The sequence below is a fragment of the Lipomyces arxii genome, assembly GCF_038497795.1.
Source record: "Lipomyces arxii strain Phaff 12-163 unplaced genomic scaffold V1512scaffold_3, whole genome shotgun sequence".
Classification (NCBI taxonomy): domain Eukaryota; kingdom Fungi; phylum Ascomycota; class Lipomycetes; order Lipomycetales; family Lipomycetaceae; genus Lipomyces; species Lipomyces arxii.
The window spans coordinates 822,441-837,436 of record NW_027117702.1 but is presented as its reverse complement, the minus strand read 5'-3'; the positions used below and the strand labels follow the sequence as shown (position 1 = coordinate 837,436).

At 43.1% G+C, this 14,996-nt stretch overlaps 6 protein-coding genes across 6 annotated transcripts; 2 read left to right on the top strand and 4 right to left on the bottom strand.

Annotated features, from left to right (window-relative positions):
* Positions 1-40: 40 nt before the first annotated feature.
* On the bottom strand, positions 41-1,442 carry V1512DRAFT_274756 (Alpha/Beta hydrolase protein). Its single transcript, XM_066917796.1, has 3 exons — positions 955-1,442; positions 752-898; positions 41-695 (listed from the first exon to the last, which is right to left on the bottom strand). The coding sequence occupies exons 1-3, from the start codon at positions 1,420-1,422 to the stop codon at positions 78-80; spliced, it is 1,233 nt and encodes a 410-aa protein (XP_066773228.1). The 5' UTR covers positions 1,423-1,442; the 3' UTR covers positions 41-77.
* Positions 1,443-1,481: 39 nt separating this feature from the next.
* V1512DRAFT_106510 (mitochondrial 37S ribosomal protein uS4m) lies at positions 1,482-3,128 on the top strand. Its single transcript, XM_066912877.1, has 2 exons — positions 1,482-1,734; positions 1,786-3,128. Exons 1-2 carry the CDS (start codon positions 1,690-1,692, stop codon positions 3,016-3,018), a joined length of 1,278 nt encoding a protein of 425 aa, XP_066773227.1. The 5' UTR covers positions 1,482-1,689; the 3' UTR covers positions 3,019-3,128.
* V1512DRAFT_235415 (adenylate cyclase associated N terminal-domain-containing protein) lies at positions 3,047-5,292 on the bottom strand. Its single transcript, XM_066914088.1, has 5 exons — positions 5,034-5,292; positions 4,652-4,976; positions 4,280-4,593; positions 3,731-4,232; positions 3,047-3,681 (listed from the first exon to the last, which is right to left on the bottom strand). Exons 1-5 carry the CDS (start codon positions 5,084-5,086, stop codon positions 3,244-3,246), a joined length of 1,632 nt encoding a protein of 543 aa, XP_066773226.1. The 5' UTR covers positions 5,087-5,292; the 3' UTR covers positions 3,047-3,243.
* A 1,431-nt stretch (positions 5,293-6,723) lies between these two features.
* V1512DRAFT_259646 (Ribokinase-like protein) lies at positions 6,724-8,027 on the bottom strand. The gene is made up of 2 exons (XM_066915688.1): positions 7,642-8,027; positions 6,724-7,591 (listed from the first exon to the last, which is right to left on the bottom strand). Exons 1-2 carry the CDS (start codon positions 7,988-7,990, stop codon positions 6,885-6,887), a joined length of 1,056 nt encoding a protein of 351 aa, XP_066773225.1. The 5' UTR covers positions 7,991-8,027; the 3' UTR covers positions 6,724-6,884.
* A 109-nt stretch (positions 8,028-8,136) lies between these two features.
* V1512DRAFT_259644 (uncharacterized protein) lies at positions 8,137-10,495 on the top strand. Its single transcript, XM_066915687.1, has one exon. It carries the CDS (start codon positions 8,194-8,196, stop codon positions 10,375-10,377), a length of 2,184 nt encoding a protein of 727 aa, XP_066773224.1. The 5' UTR covers positions 8,137-8,193; the 3' UTR covers positions 10,378-10,495.
* Positions 10,478-14,905, bottom strand: V1512DRAFT_274751 (armadillo-type protein). Its single transcript, XM_066917795.1, has 14 exons — positions 14,693-14,905; positions 14,444-14,641; positions 14,214-14,398; positions 13,514-14,166; positions 13,011-13,464; positions 12,912-12,963; positions 12,663-12,866; positions 11,945-12,616; positions 11,750-11,892; positions 11,405-11,700; positions 11,135-11,355; positions 10,939-11,085; positions 10,755-10,892; positions 10,478-10,705 (listed from the first exon to the last, which is right to left on the bottom strand). The coding sequence occupies exons 1-14, from the start codon at positions 14,792-14,794 to the stop codon at positions 10,622-10,624; spliced, it is 3,549 nt and encodes a 1,182-aa protein (XP_066773223.1). The 5' UTR covers positions 14,795-14,905; the 3' UTR covers positions 10,478-10,621.
* Between the last annotated feature and the right edge of the window lie 91 nt (positions 14,906-14,996).

Sequence of the window (14,996 nt, the reverse complement as noted above, 5' to 3'; positions counted from 1 at the left end):
ATAAAAGTGGCTTTCTTTGTACTGATTTACATACATAATATAAGCTTAAGAAATAGATATAAAGTATAATATAAGAGTTACTCGTAATCCCACAGATAACAGTCAAGACAATTGACTGATTCAAAACAAGGCGCCACAGAATCATACTCTTCAATAATATCGATAAAGCTCTCGATCTGATGATAGATCAGGGACATAGAGTAATCTTTGTCATGAACTGTGTCATATATGCACTCTCTTCCTGAATGGCATTGAGTTTCCATAGAATATCCCGCGAGATAACATGGTGACAAGGGCCCATTACAAGTTCCCATGAATATTGGATCCGCAGTGTTTCCAAAGTGCCAGATGTAATCTCCGCTGTTCGGGTGGAATTTAGAAGGTAAATGCAGTCGGCTTGCAGCAAGCTTTTCTCCAGGAGCACAAAAAGTCACAGCTGCCCGTCCAGTGGATTGTGCTATCAAACTACCCAATGATGCGGCCAATGAGTGGCCAGTTACCCAAATACTTGCCTCTGGATAGAGAGACAAAACATAATGATATATTGCCAGAGCAGATCGATAATACTTATCTTCAGAAGCAAGCTCGTTTTCAAGACAACTTTGACTGCAGGTATACGTGCTTTCATAACAGTCGCAGACAGGATCTTGCAATACATTGGACCGACCACAGCAGCAGGAAAACAGAAGATTGTCCTATAGTATATTTATCAGCAAAAAGACACGACATCATCTACAAAAAATATTTTAACGTTTATGCGATCACGCTCGTAAGTATCCGAGTCTTCTGACGAAATGAGTGTTGTTGTTCCCTTTAGAGCAATAACAGCAGCAGCGCGCATAGGCTCAACGAATATATGGCCGCGTATGCCATCCGAATCCCAACCAATTCCTTTTGACTAAATGAAATTGCGTCAAATATGTCACTAATATTCATTTCATACTTGAATTATACTCTATTCCAGTTACCACCTATATCAATCCAGTTCTCCGCCGTTGGATCGCGGACATACGCGCTTGCGGCCATTCGTGCAAAAGATAAAATTGTGGTTTTATCGGCTACATCTGGGATCTTTCTGACATAATTTGTATCACTAACATTCACGAACTTGACTATCAGATCTGATATTGCATGAAACTCAACGTCATCCATTGGCTTCACCAGTAATGAGCCGTCAACAGATGCGTAGATCTCTTGCGTTTGAAAAAACTTGACTTGCTGAAATTCTCCCCAATCATTAAAGGTTGATATCGCCAGTGCTCCATTCAAGTCAAAACTAGATCTCAAAATGAAGTAAAGCAGGTACACAGGAATAACAGAACTAGATTTGTAGCGCTGCACCAGAGTCAAAGGATCCCGTCTTTGCAAAAGTAAATTTAAGCATATAAGCAGACATTTGAAAGACAGCCAGGTAGTTAACATCTTGGTTGATAAAGTGTTGGTTTGTGGTTTGAAGATGTAGCGATTGGTGTCCCATGAGGACGTGTTCGGCGACAAGGCCGGGTAATTTAAATATTTTGGATTTTGAAAATTATTTACAAATTTCGACAATTCGACAAAAAATCTCGCTGAATTTGCGCGATTGAATTAGACTAAACAGATACTTGTTTCGGAAAGAACGGCATTGAGCGCCTTCTACGACTTTATTTGAGGGAAGTGAATTCGCCGCAATTGGGCTAATTTGCAACCATGACAAAGAAGCCGTCTGTTCCACCTCGGTCACTTGTTCGAGGCGTAAGTATATTTTAGTTGTGCAAGAATTGTTCTGATCTGACTTTGCTTTAGTTGGTTAGATCATCATGGCATAAGCAGAATCTTTACAATTTGTTTAAAAAAGAGTACTACGAACGAAGTGCAACGCTTTATCAGCAAAAATGGGAAGCAAAGAAGGAAACTAGAGCATATCACGGTGATCATTTGAGTGAAAGGCAATGGCAAGGTATTTTCAACCGGAAGCTTGTTGGAGCTGAGCAGCTGCGTAGACATGACGTCGGGTCACATGAGCCATTACCAATGGCGTTACAGTTATATGCTCCACTAGAACGAAGATTAGACGTTGCTATATTTCGAGCAATGTTTGCTTCAAGCCCAAAGCAGGCGCGAATGCTTGTTAACGCTGGAAAAGTGAAGGTAAACGGTGAAAAAATGAAGCATGCGTTTTACCCGCTACGACCGGGTGATATGTTTTCGGTCGACCCAGAATTCGTGCTTGCCTCTGTTGGTCGAAATAAGCCTACAAAGGAATTGTCTGACAAGGTTGATGAGGCTCAAAGGGATGAATTTGAAAAGTTTATTACACGGTGCAAAGCTTCGCCTAAGGAAATGTTTGACCGGAAATTTGCTCCTTCAATAAAAGTTGACGGCGAGTGGGACCCTATGGTGTTATACAGACAAATCAGAAGTTTAGCTGTGGAAAGATTAAGTGCGCAAGCAAAGGAACTCAGAGAAGCCGAACACACTGAAGAAGAACTCGTGCAAACTGGAAAAGACGTGTGCGCAGAGCATCAGGCGCAGTATGCAGTTGATGGATCGGTTGAGTCTGGGGACGAAAAAATGACTGAACTGTTAAAGACCTACTTCATGGCCACTGCCGAGGGCAGCAAGCCTGCTGCATCTGAAGTTACTCAGATGCACAAGGGCATTGGAACTCGCAAATATGAAGTTGATCGGGAAGAAATTGTAAGTCTCATCAAGCTTTTCAGAGGACCTGTTCAGGATTATGATCCAAGATGGTATTATCCTTATTTGAAGGAGTATAGCGGAAGGGATTTGCCATGGCAGGAGGGACCATATGGATTGGCGAACCCGTCAAAGCCGTATTTTACACCGTGGACACCGCGAACTTACTTGGCACCATTTGCTATTGTTCCGTGGCATTTGGAGATTTCGTATTTAACCTGCCAGGCAGTGTACCTTCGTGACCCTGTCACGAGACAAGATCACTCAGAAGTTATCTCACCACTGCCTCTGCCATACCATGAAAATGCATTCCTATTCTACGTAGGTAACAGACGGTGAGTGAGCAGTTAGTACTGTCTGCGCTTGCAGCAATGTCATCTATGTATTGTAATTATAGCCGAGATCTATAGCCGAGAACTGGTAATAACAGTAGTGTACATATTTGAAATACATTGATTGAACGTTAATCTACTTACTGTCGTCTTCAATGCTCAAAATCTAATGCTTTTCCAGCTACCAAAAAGTAGCCAATGCGGGCATAGCTCGTAAAATGTTGATATGATTTTACATGTTGTGTTCCACAATGGAACTGGAAAGCTTGCCTCCGCTGATCTTATGCACGAACTGTTCAGGGACATATTGCTCATTGTAATCACCATCCTCATCGCCACTGGGAATATTGACATTAAGACCGGTCGACTGAGAAGTGTAGATCTCAACATCCAACGAAGCTTTGCTAAGATAGATCTCTCCTTTGCTGCACTGGTCAATGGTAATAGTAGGTAGTTTTCCGGTAACTTGTAGGCCAAAGCGAGTAGATTTGATAGCATCGACACCGGAAACCAAGTCCTCGACAACCAACCCAACAGAGGAGCATTCATTTATAGTCACAGCGTTGAATTTGTTCTTGATCTGAATAGTAGAGTCCTTGCACCTGTGAATAAAGACACCATGATTAATCTCGGCCTCAATGATAATCTCGTGGTTGCCTTCATAGTTTTCCTGTAACGAGTTAGACTCAACTTGGCACCTAATCGTTGACGTGACATACGACAATCCATTTCGTTCCCTCGAGCATCATCCTCGGTGGCTTCTTATACTTCAGACTAGCAGGCTTCGATGGTTTTGAAGGTGGACTAGATGCTGCAGCTGTAGTCGGAGACTCTGTGACTGGGCCAGTCGTGCGAAGAGATGGATTCTTGTGAGTCATTTGACTGGCGTCAACCTTTTTCAGCTTGGAAGTGATCGCCTCGCCTTGGTTCAATTCAGCAAAGACTGCTCCGATGCCTCCAGCAGGTGCAGGCTCAGTTGCAACCTGGAAGACAGAAGCTGGTGGTGGAGGAGGTGGAGGGGGTGGAGGACCTGGTGCAGGAGCCGCTGCGATTTCTACTGGAGCAGCTGGTGCAGGGGCTACCGCCTCCGCAGCGACCTTACTAACATCTTCGCCTTTGGGGTTCCAGCGAGGACCGGTAGTATGATAGTCCCTCACGTAAGCCTGGAGCGCAGTCAAAATCTTTGTAAAGGCTTGAGCCCATTCGACGTGCTTGACATCTCTGTTTACATTGTCAGCATTAACAAGCATTGCTATTGTAGGCCATACATGTCTCTAAACTCCTTCATGACACGGTTAGAATAGAACTGGGCGCTATCCTTCATGTCCTCAATAAATGGAACAGGTTTAGGCTCAACTCCAATCCAACCCAACGCGGGTGAACCTTCGCTGACAGTAGACAAGTGGTTGAAAAAGTTGGACCTTCTGTTGCTCTCACGAATATCTTGCACTTTGGAGACCTCCACCGACATTGCTGTGAACAAGTCAATGTAAGCCTGAGAAGACGTGTCCGGTCGCTTTGCTTTCGACACAATGCGCAAAAATTCTCGTTGGGCTTTGAATGCAGCAGCCAATGCCTCACTCTGAAATAATAAATCAGTAATTAGATCTGATTTGGCTGTGGCATAAATTTCCTCATACCTGTTCCTTCACAAGTGGATCAATGTCCTTGCTGAGCTCGACAAACGGAGTGACAAACTCGTTCAAAAAGTTATCAAACTCGTTCACAGAAAGCGGAAGCTCTTCCTCGACCGGAGCAGTCACTGCTACCGGCTCTGGCACAGGAATAGAAGAAGCCGGCGCTGGTGGAACAGCAGGTGCCGTGGATACGGCCACTGGAGTCGTACTGGGAATCGTTTCGTTGTCCGCAGTAGTAACAGACGGAAGTACCGCTTCATCGTGGCCTTGAATGGCTTGTGACTGGAAAACAGTAAGATCCTCGAGTCGCGAAGTAGCGGCCTCGAGCCTAGTTGACGCGTCAGTTTGCAGGCAATCTTAATCGCAAGGTTATTCAATAAATTACCTCTTCATCAGAGTCACAAGATTATAGCCTGGTATATTGCTAATGTCCGACATGTTTGTTCGTAATGCAATTGCAAATTGATCCACGTGAAATCACAGTTCTCGAAGGGGGACTGACGAAGCCGCGCGCTCCCGCGCTCTAGTAAGCCGTAGTCAATAAGGGTTTTGTGCTGATAATGCAGCCGCCTGGTGTAGATAAATAGCAGACACCTTTGATGATCAGTCTAAGCTATGCATTGTCATTAGTCTATAACTCAAATTTGAGCGCTAATAACAAGCTGGTGTGGGTTATGTACGTATTTAGTTTTGAGACCGATTATTATAGCGTAGTGTACCGAGGTCAATTCTGAGCCCATTCTATGGAAGGAAACCGCACCATATCGGGTACTGGACGATAGCGGAAGAAGACTCTGCTGCTACACAAATATGTAAAATGACGATATTGCTGTACCTGATGCTGGTTCTGGTTTATATGACTGAAATTAGTTAAATTCACTCGATGTTTTGTTTTCTACATCACTGTCTCTGCGTACTTCTACAAATTTCAATTTCAAGCTATTCTTCCAAGTTTGTTTATTTTTGGACGACAAGGAAGACACGGCTGGTAGGATAAGATGCGCGACACAGAGGACGGTCTAATAGAACGATATGTAGATTGAAACGAACTTGTTGATACTATGAATTGCGCCGCACCTGGATTACGGAAGGATCAAAAACTCTTAGTCAATTGCGCGTTACTTTTACTTACCTCTTTATGTACACGTTTCTAGCTAGACAGACGCCTTTAGGATTTTCATAGATGTCAGAATAATAAGCAAAGGCTTTTTGAGATTCCAAGCCCGAAGTCGTTTTTTTTTTAATTATCGTCAGTGTATATTGTGTGTTTACGTTGTATGATGAACACATATATAGTATTGTCAAGTTTGAGGTTTAAAGCGGAATGGAGTCTACTTTCCCCAAGTGAAGCCGTACGTACAGTACGCGTGTACGTACAGGCAGTCAATAGGTTTAGGGTATACGAAACGACAAATTGTCTTGCCATCATAGATTCACTCTGCAAGAAACAGGCAGAGGTAATCTATGTCAAGTTGGTTTTGAGCTTAATAAATGTAGTGAATAGGTTTTACGTTTTGTTGGCATTTTTACTATCATTACTTTGGTGAAATACTGTATAAGTTCTATTTACCTGGTCTGTGAATTACAGATCATCTGTTTGATCTTCCCTGACAGTCTAGATAAAGTGAAGTTTTGTAAACCATGATGTTCTATTCCTGTAATTTTGCTTCTATTTCAATACAGCGTTTGATTATTTTTGTAACGCTCACGTTGTAGTCATTACTCTGACGTGAAGTGATACGTGAGTTCAGGTGTACGGCGGCCTGATCTCATAAAGCCTTGACTAAAAACTGGACAGAATGGCAGAGATAAGATCGGTTTTTTGTATTCAAGCTGTGTGCAGAAATGCTAATGTGGGTTGTGCTGCGAAGTGAGGTGTAATTAACGATCGAACGAATTGGAATGAGAATACAGGAAGAAGTAGTTGTTAGTCGATGACTAAAACACGATAAATGCATAGAATATTATAAAACACGATAAATGCATAGAATATTATAAAGCGATCGCTGTGATTTGGTCCTTGATCTGACGCAATCTATAGACTTTGGTTAGTGCAATTGCAGAATTGCAAGCAGTTTTGAAGAGGTGCAGTAAAAAATTGATTAACCAGCCCGTACAATGATTAGCTGGCGTAACAGAACTATATACAATGCATCAAAAGTAGACTGTAAATACTGAATGCAAATAAGCGCCATATAACGATTTCTAGTGCAACATGCAACTAGTTATTTTTTTCCTACACACCCACTCTCCGCCTGTATTCCTCAAGTCGCTCCCTCATGCTTGAATCATTCCATCTCTCTTCTCCTATTTTGTCGGATGACAATTTTAATCGTGGAAGTCCAACTTGTTCGATTGCCAGACCTGCTGCGACATTACCGTAGCATGTAGCCACTAGAACGTTTCCGCCAGAAAGAACGTAACCAGCACATAGCCCACCAACACAGGCATTTCCCGCCCCTGTCGGATCAACTACTCTCTCGGGGTAAGATGTATGATACGCTTCCAGCCACTTCTTGCCAAACGATTTAGACAAGACCAGGCAACCATTTGCTCCCGCTCGCATGACTATCGCTGCTTGTGGTTGCATGTAATTCAAGAAACGCTCTCCAACTTCCTCGATTTTGCTCTTCTCCGTAGGCTCCTCAATCCCAAAAAAAGCTGATGCTTCTGCGACATTGGGCGATAGCACATCCACAAACGGTAAAACCTCAAAACAAGCCTCGAGATGTTCAGGTTTGCATAAGTCTGGCACCGGCTCCCACATAATTACGGCAGGCGGAAGTCCTGTACCGAGTGCTTTTCGTTGGTCATTTAAACCTGTTATAAGAGAGACAGCGCGTTCAGGAGAACAGATCAAGTGAAATGTTCTTGACTCTAGCAATTTCGTTCCAGTGATATCTTCTGATGTAATCCGTTTTTTTGGTGTGGTGTATTTGAAAGCTGTGGACAGTCAGTGACTTCTCAACTCGCACAATAATACGTATGCCAACCTCTGGTTTCGTTTTCTGTGTATCCGTTCCAACCTCGAGTAGTCAAACGGGACGGGTCTTCTCTGAATATCATAGTAGTTTGCAAACTAAACAGCTCCTTTTTTATTGCTTCTGGAAAGTCACTGCCGGCATCAACAATCCAGCCTACACCTTTAGATTTTGGGATTGGAAGAAACACACGAGCTCCGTATACGGCGTACGTTCCTGCTCCTCCAATTACATCGAACAAGCTTGAACCGTCGAGATAGTGTATTTCATCGATAATGAACATGCCAAAGCTGGTGAATATCATTTCTACATTATCGTCAAAGATTTTTCCAGTTGAATGTTCATCAACATCGACGGTCATTTCGCTTCTATGCCTTTACTGAATTAACTAATTGTAGTCTAACCATGAATTGTGCTAAAATGTCCCTGAGTTTCAGGGTTAAATTTTGAGTTCAATATGTGCGGCTCAAAGTGTAAACATCTACGTCGGTCATGTCTGCATTTGCAGAAGTCGCAGTCATCCCCGCAAATTGAAACGACAGAAAACAGAGCATTTAAAGTGCAATGTCTTTTTCAATTCTGGATCTTCCGGTTGAAGTTCTTGTTGACATTTTTCTTTTTGTGATCCATTCGTCTAGTGAAGACGATATCGAGTCAATCGAGTTCCAGCGCATTGATTCTTCAACAACATTCTCGTTTCGCGGCGCGCTGGCAGATATACTCTCTCTATCTGGTCAGAAACCTTTGAAAGATTTGAAGCCATGTGGCGCATTTCAAACTGTGTGCTCATTAGGTTTTGTGTGCAGAAGATTCTATTCAATAGTTCATCATCCATGTCAAGACGTGCGGATCTGGAAGTCAATTGCCTCTATCTACGGATACAGTTCCTCGTTGTTGCTTGAAGACGTCAAAAAGTGTGGCGTGTCACATCCTTTTAAGTCTCGCTCTTGGAAAAAGGTCGCCTCTGTTTCGGCAACGTGGAATCGACCATTTTCAAGCAATGAAGTTACATCGGTGAAACAGAGCTATTTGAAATCCTCTAAAGCTGTGATTGCTAGCTTGCCTTCAAGGCCAGCCAAAGGAATAATACGCGCTTATGATATGGTGTCTCCGGGACAAGGTCGAGTAGGGCCTGGATATATTACTTTGGAGCCCTCGATATCTGATTCGGGGAAGATATTTGCGCAATGCGTGGGCTCGAGGCAAGAGAATCCCCGGCTAGTGTCTTCAGTTTATGGTGTGCTTTTTCCTCAAACGTCGTCAAGTAGAGTATTACTGCGCGGGTTAGATCAGGATGTGTCGACTCTCGATCTAGCGATTCCAAATCAATGCAATTTAGTCATGGAAGAATGTATATATTTTTCGGAAAGGGGTGAGAGACAGACTTGCTATGAGATTTCAAGGTATGTTCCAGCCACAGGAAGGAGAGATAAGCGATGGTTTTTGCGTGGCCCAGCACCGGAAAGATACGTCGCTGATGGTGACCGTCTTTTGGCTCTCTACTCGCCGTCAATGGTGTTTTTCTGGACAGGTTCTCCAGACAATCCAGCAAGACTGAAATGTTTTAAATCTGTCAACTCAATCTGTACAACCTCTGCAGTATCACCTGCGTTTTCGTCGTACTCTTCGTCAACATCCATATCCGCATCTGGCACAACGCTTCTATGGTCAGACGATGCAAATTCCTTTGCTTCTCGCCGAAACTATAGTTTGGCTAGTAACAATGTGGAGCTTTCAGAAATGCTGTGGGATATCAATCTTTCTCGAGATTGGAAGAGTGATGGGTCGCGAGAGCTATTTTGCATAGTTCGAAATATTCACATTACTTCTCAAAATGCAGTTGTTCTTGCGCATTGGTATCCTACTAGTTCGATGCACAAGCTGACAGGGACATCGTTTCGGATTTTAGATGTCGAAACAGGTCAAACGAAAAAAGTATTGACTTTCAATAAGCCAGATTTGATGGCACCGTATCCAATGTTTACGACAGTATCAGATCACGATTTTGTGGTAACAGATACACATCTTGTATCTGGCGGGCCGAATGGAAAGCTTTTTGTTTGGAACTATCATACACAGGACACGCCATTATATTCGATTCCAGCACCTGACATGAATAATTTTAGCCATGTTAAAGGGTCGTTTGCACTTATGTATACGTCTATAAACATTTCAGTGGACGGTAAGTATTTGATGGCGACGGCAAATAATTTGATAATTGTCTGGAACATGTTTACCAAAAGGCTAGAGGGAATTTACAATAATGGGCGGAAAGTGGTTCGACGAGATTTCTATTTGCGCAACCCGTTCGACAGTTTTCGGACTGGAATGTGGATCCTGTATCGCGATTGGCGAGCGACTAAACGCAAAGCAACAAATCTTGAAAAGCTACTTAGTGATGAGACAGTGATTGAAGAATATGAGCTGATCAGTGAGAATTTCAAATACGTCCTCGAACCATTTGGACAGTGCGACATTGGCATGGGTCCTCCAAGACGTGGATGGATAAAGCGAGGTATCGCTTTATCCTTGGAGCTGCGGAACTTAATAGAGGCAATTTTATTTTGGTCACGGTGGTTGTTGTTTTCGCTTTTGGCGTCTGGATTCTATTTACTTATCAGGGGAGACGGCAAGTATACTTTCACACCAAACGGTTTTCGACACCCACAGCACACGCCGGTCAATAGTATTATTGAAGATAATGCGGAACATGATAATGAAGAAACTGATGAGATTATACATATTTAATGATGGCGTAACAATGGGATATCGGTTTAAAGAATTGGGTTTCGGCGCATTTCAGGCAATTTGTACAAGGGTAATTGAAGGTTTATATAAATAATGTTTACACCATTCAAATTGTTAAGTGACTTGATAATGAGTAAGTTCGTAAAGCGATAAGCATGTGCAATAATTTCAAATTTAAACCATTTGTGTACATATGTAAGCCAAATTATTCTCCTTCATATCTTAGCAACAGCCTTCTTCTGTCTTATTTGCCGTCCCATTCGTCGTCTGACTGTGGTGCTTTCTTTGCCTTTGATTTCTTTTTCGAGCCATTGTCGCCTGACTTCCTCTGTAGTATTGGTTAATCTTGCACATCTCCTTTATATAATTAAACGTACTTTTTTGCTACCGGTACTACTTGTAGATGACGGCGGCTTTTCCAATGGAGATGGCCGTGCACGCGGAGTCTTGACTGGTTTCACGATACTAATAAGCTTGTCTGCTACACCGTCAGGCAAGTATGACGTGCGAGCAATCTGAGTTTGTTAGTTGTGCTAGCAAAGCTGACAATTTCGTGCTTACCTTTTGTGCAACAGCTGGACTAGGTAATGCCCGAAATATGTCAGCAGGTAGTGGAATTTTTCCCGGCCATGTCTGCATCGACCAGCTGTGCGCTTCCCCGTACAACCTGATGATGGCCTGTGCTAGATCAGAAAGGTAATACAGATTCTGCGGTTTTGTCAGCGTTTGATCTGTAGCACGAGACATTCCGTCATACCTCGCTTGCTTCGTTAGAAACTGCGTCTCTGACCTGTTTCACGCGCTGAGCGAAGTAGAAAATAAGCGAGATATTCTCTTCTGTGACCACAGCGTTAAGGTAAAAGATAATGTACTGCGCAAAATCCAGCAAGTCAGCGGCATCGGCGCCGTAATCCGGATGATGAGCAAGCAAGTGCAACAAGCGTGAAAAGCTTCGTTCCATGACAGGGTTTTTAGTTTCTAGTGACAGAATCAGCAATTGCCTTAAGCCTTGATACTGCGGTCTTACGCTGTTTCGACATTCGAGCTTTAATCCAAGTAGTCATCTCATCTTTAACTTCTTCTTCGGGTTCATAAGCGACCAAAAACACCAAGGGTAGGTATCGCTCAGGCAAGACGCCACTTGCAAGATATGCCTTCAATTTTTCAAGAAACAGCTGTCGTACTTGGAAATTTGCGTCTTGAACGAGCAAAACAAACCGATTGATGTAATCCGGTGGAGTCAATGATTCATACAATGGTAACTTGGCGAGTTTAAGAAATAGTGTCCCACCTGCAAGTCTCAAACGCGATTTGATATATAATCTAAAGCAATCAACACTGATTTATCATCAAAATACAAATAATAACTTACGGTGTGTCTGCAGTTGTTGAGATTTCGCCCTCGTTTACAATCAAAGAACTTAAAAGCTTTAAAACAGGTTCGGCAATCACCTTTGCTACTTCGGCGTCCTCACATGCTCGCAGTCTGTTCACCAGTATCTGCAATGCCAATAACTATACTGTCGTCAATTTCGAATGCAGGAACACTTCCATTCTTATACAATACCTTAGCTCTGCCGTCGTCATTCAGCTCCGTATCCTCGGCCCATTCCTTGTCTTCAGCGGTAGCGTGTAGACGATTTTCGAGTAGTACTGTCTTGATCAAGAACTCTGTAATGTTCTCAATATCTGGGTCTACCAGAGCCGGAACACCGTACACAAGTTCGGCGATTGTAGCCAAATGCGACAAGAAGTGCTCGTCGTCATTGTTCAAGTTTTCGCACGAACCCAAAAGATCTCTAGCATAAGCGTGCTTCTTTTTGCTTTGTAAAAGGATCTTGACAGCATGTTTAGCCTCTTTTGGTGATCCCTCCAGCGCAAAGGTCATTAATGCGTCTAGAAACTTCTTATCTTGTGGCACATCTTCGGAGAATCTTCGTGCAAATCCAGAACAGGCCTTGAGTGTCTCCACGCTGCCGTCAAAGCCAGGTCGGTTGTCCTGGATTTCTTTGGTAATATCTTGGATATGCCATTTTAACACGGAAGGCATGGATGTTGAAATATCTTTCAAAAGCTCATGTGCTACGGCACTCAGCGAATTATCGGCATGTTTCGAAATCTCAACAATAGGCAGGATATTGCTTCTATTGTAAAAAATAATACTTGATCGATAAAGCAAAGGCATCATCGTCTCAAGAGCAGCCGGTAGAAATTGACTCAGCTTAGACTTAAATTCGTTCTGTAATTATTAGAAATGGCCTCATCGTGTTATAGGCAATACATACAATAGACTTGTACACCGTCTTAATATCCGACTCTGGATTCATGCAATCCCCCATCAACTTAAACAGTCTGCGGTCATTAAGCTTCACAAACTTATTAATGTGGTCCTCGGACTTTATCGCATCAGGGAGTAAAGCTGCAGCATATCTGATGACTTTATCCAAAGAAGCTTTAACAGCTTCCTGATCTGAATCTGGGGAGTTATCCTGCTTTGCGTAAGTTTGGTCCATAATTTCAAGCAAAATGCATACATTGAAGTCCTCACTTAGCTCGAGGAATCTTTTAAAAACAGTCTCTGCTAAACTAGATATCAATCAGAATATCATCCTTCACAGTGACAGCACACTTACGTCTTCTGGCGAGCTGAAACCGCGTTAAATGCTTTTCGAGGTTTTTCATCCAAATATTTGATCACTGTCATCAACCGCGTCACTCGTCTCGTGTCGTCTTGCTCGGCAGGCAAAAGATGTTCAAATACGCAGTAGTCGATCAAAACACTGGTCTCTGCGTTGTTAAGATAATACAAGTCAAAAATGCGCGAAGGAATCCATGCCAGTTGAGTAACAATTTCGGCATCTTGATTTGCGATCTCTTCAAATGCAGAATTATACAGGTTTCCCAAGACCTCGATCGCCTCAGTGCGAACGTCAAGCTTTCGGTCCTTTACACGTTCAGCCAAGTTAGCAAGAACTGCCGGATCATGGAACTTGCGCACAATGCATTGGTAGTCCAGACTCCCAGCAGCCTTGCAAGCCGACAAGCGGACTTTATCATCAGCGTCTATGAGCATTCGGCCCAGTCCCTCTGAACAAATTATCAGTTAAAGTGCAATTACTAGGCATACAGTACATACCAACTGTCCCTTTAACAATGTCAGGGCGGTTTCCAATAATGTATGCACACCCATCTGCCCACTTTGCACGTACAAGCGGCACTTTATCATTCTGTCTGCCCAACCAATCCTCCCAGCATGTTGGATGACTTGAGATAAAATTAACCCGTCCAGGCGTCTCTCCGGCTATGGTCCCAATAGTCTGCGTTGCAAGAATTCGCATTTGTGTATTTTCGACTTGAAGTTCTTGGTCGATCTGAGGAATCACACTCTGCAGCACTTCTGGAGCCGCCTTCCACATCTCAACGATCAATTGATGTGCTTTTTTCAATTCGGTGAGATCTGAATCTGACAAGTCTTCGGTCTTTGAAGTAAATTCGTAAATAGTATCAGTGAAGTATTGCGAGATGAATCTCGACATTCTGTCAGCACAATTAATGCAAATCTTTTTTGCCATGTTAAAAGCAGGTGGTGGCTGATATAATGAAGTTTGAATCTTCTTAGATGACTTGCCATTTGTAGTTGTTAGCCTGCCATTTGATCCCGCTGCGATCGGACGCAAGAATTGGGCAATAATCATTGCGATTATCTCTGGAGAAACTGTTATAACCTCGTCCACAAGTTGCACTAATATCTCTGTCATGTGAAACTCGATATTTTTCAAAACGTCAGACCTAAAATGTCATGAGTAAATAGATAAAGTATTGTGGAGTTGATGTACTTTGCCATGTCAAAAAACATCTGGAATAGCTTCGTCATGAGATTCTCCCCGTTTGGCAGATCAGCGACTAAAACAATACTTTTTACTTGAGAAAGACTTTCTAACAAATAGCAGTATTGCAAAATATATGGTGATTCAGTATCTGCCAAACCGCGAAGTTGACCCACAAACTGTTCAAAAATGTCCTATCGCTTGTTAAATCATACGAGTGTATCTCGAGACTAACACACCTGCAGCTGTTCGACAGTATAAGGCGCGTCAGGTGCAAACAAACGCAATATATCAGCAAGGCAGCAGGCGACATAGGCACGCACGCCCTTGTCTTTGTGGTGTAAAAGATTTGTTGACGCAAGATCCTTGGCTACCTTCTTCAGACTAGATAAATCAACTGCACCTTGCTCAAATGATGCCAGTGCGTTGTGAACCGTCTATCATTGTATTCAGCATGTACATCTTTGATCGTGAGCAAACATAGCTACCTTGAGCCTTTTCAACAGCTCGGAAACAGCAATCGGCTTGCCAGCTTTAGGCGCCAATGGCAGACCAAAATCCAGTCGGTCTGCAGACTGAATAGCCGGCATTGCTCTAGCTATTGTGCACGTAAATTCAGAAAGACTAAAGGCAATGTGGTGGAATCAAACGCGGTGTTGGCTGAATGTTTCTGTAGAGTTTGCGATGAACGGTGACGCGTCGGTAGCGCGTCTGATGTGAGTTGACTGATTCGCGTCAAGTCCCAACCAGCCAAAGCAACAAATGTCGAATTACGCTGTGTTTATGCAGGGG